Raw genomic sequence first — 2,423 nt, 5'->3', positions numbered from 1 at the left:
GTTTAAAAACTAGTACTTGGGAAATCTGAATGCACATTTTCTGTCAAACATCCTATGTAATTCTAGATAATAATTCACTAAAGAGGCCACCTACATTTACAGATCCTTCATTACTAAAAGCCATGCATACCTACTAAGAACAGTAGTACTTATTTTAAGCATTCATACAAGCAGAAGCTAATCTGACAAAAAGCACTCCTTTGTCTGCATAGTCAAACCTGTAACTGAGGTTCTGCCAACTTATGTAATTTAGAGTGCAGTATTTTCATGTTGCCAGCCAACGCAGATACCATTAGCAACAGGTCTTAAATAACCTAAATCATCAGTGACATTCACAACAAATTACCTCATTGAGCACTTCCATGATTTCTTTGTCATAGCATTCCAGAAGCACCTCGTAAGATTCCAAGTGTCTTGCATGCATCATAGCAGGTACACAGTCCCGTAGTGCACTAAACATATACTGAAAAAAGAAACTATTATGCTTAACCAACAGATTGACAGACATGTCAACATCATCTCTAATAGCGTTCAAAGCTAACAAACAAACCAAAATTGCTAGTCTTCCAATTTTTATTAAAAATTGGCCTTGTAAACCCTACTGAAGTTTCCAGTCCTTAATGTGTTCATCTGAAGCATTTAGTTGTTACTGATCTGTTTACGGGAAGGTCATAATTATTAGCTATTTAATCTCAAATTATTTGCACTTTGTTCATTTTAGTACTGTAATTGACCATAGCATGCACAATACTGGAAGAGATGATTGATTTTTATCAGGATTAGCATGAAAAAGCATGATTGACATCTGCAGCAAATGCTTGATACTTCAAAGAAGGGAGGAGAGATTGGGGGGGCCTAAAAAGCTACAGGACAACTAACCCACACGGCATCACTGAACATAGTGATACGTGCTTTAGAAATTTTTAACCACAACGTGGAACAAAGGTTTTTGATGTTCAAGTCTAGCAAAAAAGTGTTCACTTCAAATTAGCATGAAGAGAGGAACAAAGACAGACAGACACACAGAGACCCAGAGTTAACAACAGGAACCTGAGACTTTTAGAGCAATCTAATAGATATACTTGAATTAGATTTAGAACAAAGATTGCTTTTATATCCTCCAGATGGACCAGGAATTTCTGCCTTAGTAGTAACCCTTGCCCGGGTTTCACTTTTTTTTTTAGTTTTTTCCTTGAGTTTTAGTGTAAGCTTTATCCTCTCCTCTGAATCCCTCCCACTACAGTGGCCTGTTAAACTAAGTTGCTAACATTATTACTTACATGCAGTCTAGCAGAATCAACTGCATTTTCATACACATCATCTAAATAGATTGGAAAGACTGCTCGATGCCAGTATAAGAAACAACAGTCACATTGTGCTCGAACTCTAGAATATAAGATTACTTATTAGACATAGAATTGGAAGAAGCCATTCTTCTAACACAATATTTATTTTAGTGCGTTTAAACTAAAGATAACTGCTTTTCAAACTTAAGTTTTACATGGTTACTTTAACAATCCAGATGCATTGTCCTTCAAAAGAAAGTTCTTTAAAAAAGAACTTTTTATTTCTTGCTTTCCACTAGGCTATTTATAAAAAAAAAAAAAGTACCTGCTTTAGAAAAAAGGTTTACTCAGTCTCTGAAAGAATTAGGCCTTACATTACAGCAAAATCCACAATAACTATTTTGTTACGGCATGTAATTAGTAGCCTAGAGATCAAACACACATTATAAGTTTCCCCTGTAAGTAAAAAAAAAAAAAAAAGGAGAAACAGGCCTCTCCTCATATAACCTGTGTATACTTATTCCAGGAATTTATCCCATGAGTCATCCACTGAAGGTGTTTGTCTCTCCATAAAGTATGCATGGAACCTAGATAGTCACCTGGCTTTCAGATGGACAACATTATGTAACTTGAGTGTCCACTGAAAATTCAGCAGCAGCAAAACATGGTGCCACATGTGAACTGACAGCCTGATCTCCCAAACAAACTGGTATTAACTCCTAATATTTGGGTTAAGAGGAAGACTATAGCATAACATAAAGCCCAGTCATCCAAGAAAGTGACAGAATTTCTAAACAATCAGAGAAGTGGATTACCTAATTGGCAACAGCTAGGTAAAATATGACTTGCCCAAAGACCAGCAAGCTTCAGGCTTAGCTCTGGAATTCTTTCTATCCATCCCTGTTCTACAATACAAGCAAAAATCACATCCAGCATGCAGCTACCAGATTTTGCAATTGGCTCAGTGAAGATCCAGCTCCCCCAGTGATACCATGCTGCCTTCTATATATTATGGGCCACTGCTTACCGTTCTGTAAGTTCACTGATCAAGTCTAGTTTTTTCAGAACTAACTGAAGGGGAATGAGTTCTTCATCTTTAAAAGTTTTCTGTGCAAATGAAGAGGAAAAAAAAAAAAA

The 2,423-nt window shown here is 36.4% G+C and overlaps 1 protein-coding gene across 1 annotated transcript in view; it reads right to left on the bottom strand.

Annotated features, from left to right (window-relative positions):
- Positions 1–2,402, bottom strand: part of LOC104291257 (WASH complex subunit 7-like) — a gene marked incomplete at its 5' end in the record, with an annotated part of 15,298 nt that extends 12,896 nt beyond the window's left edge. Inside the window, 3 exons of the mRNA XM_009890467.1 lie at positions 347–463; positions 1,281–1,386; positions 2,314–2,402. Coding sequence (XP_009888769.1) covers positions 347–463; positions 1,281–1,386; positions 2,314–2,402 — 312 coding nt within the window. The remainder of the gene's footprint in view (positions 1–346; positions 464–1,280; positions 1,387–2,313) is intronic.
- Positions 2,403–2,423: the final 21 nt, after the last annotated feature.

Source organism: Charadrius vociferus, unplaced genomic scaffold, assembly GCF_000708025.1.
Source record: "Charadrius vociferus isolate BGI_N301 unplaced genomic scaffold, ASM70802v2 scaffold1078, whole genome shotgun sequence".
NCBI classification, from domain to species: Eukaryota; Metazoa; Chordata; class Aves; order Charadriiformes; family Charadriidae; genus Charadrius; species Charadrius vociferus.
This window is presented reverse-complemented; position numbering and strand designations above follow the sequence as displayed.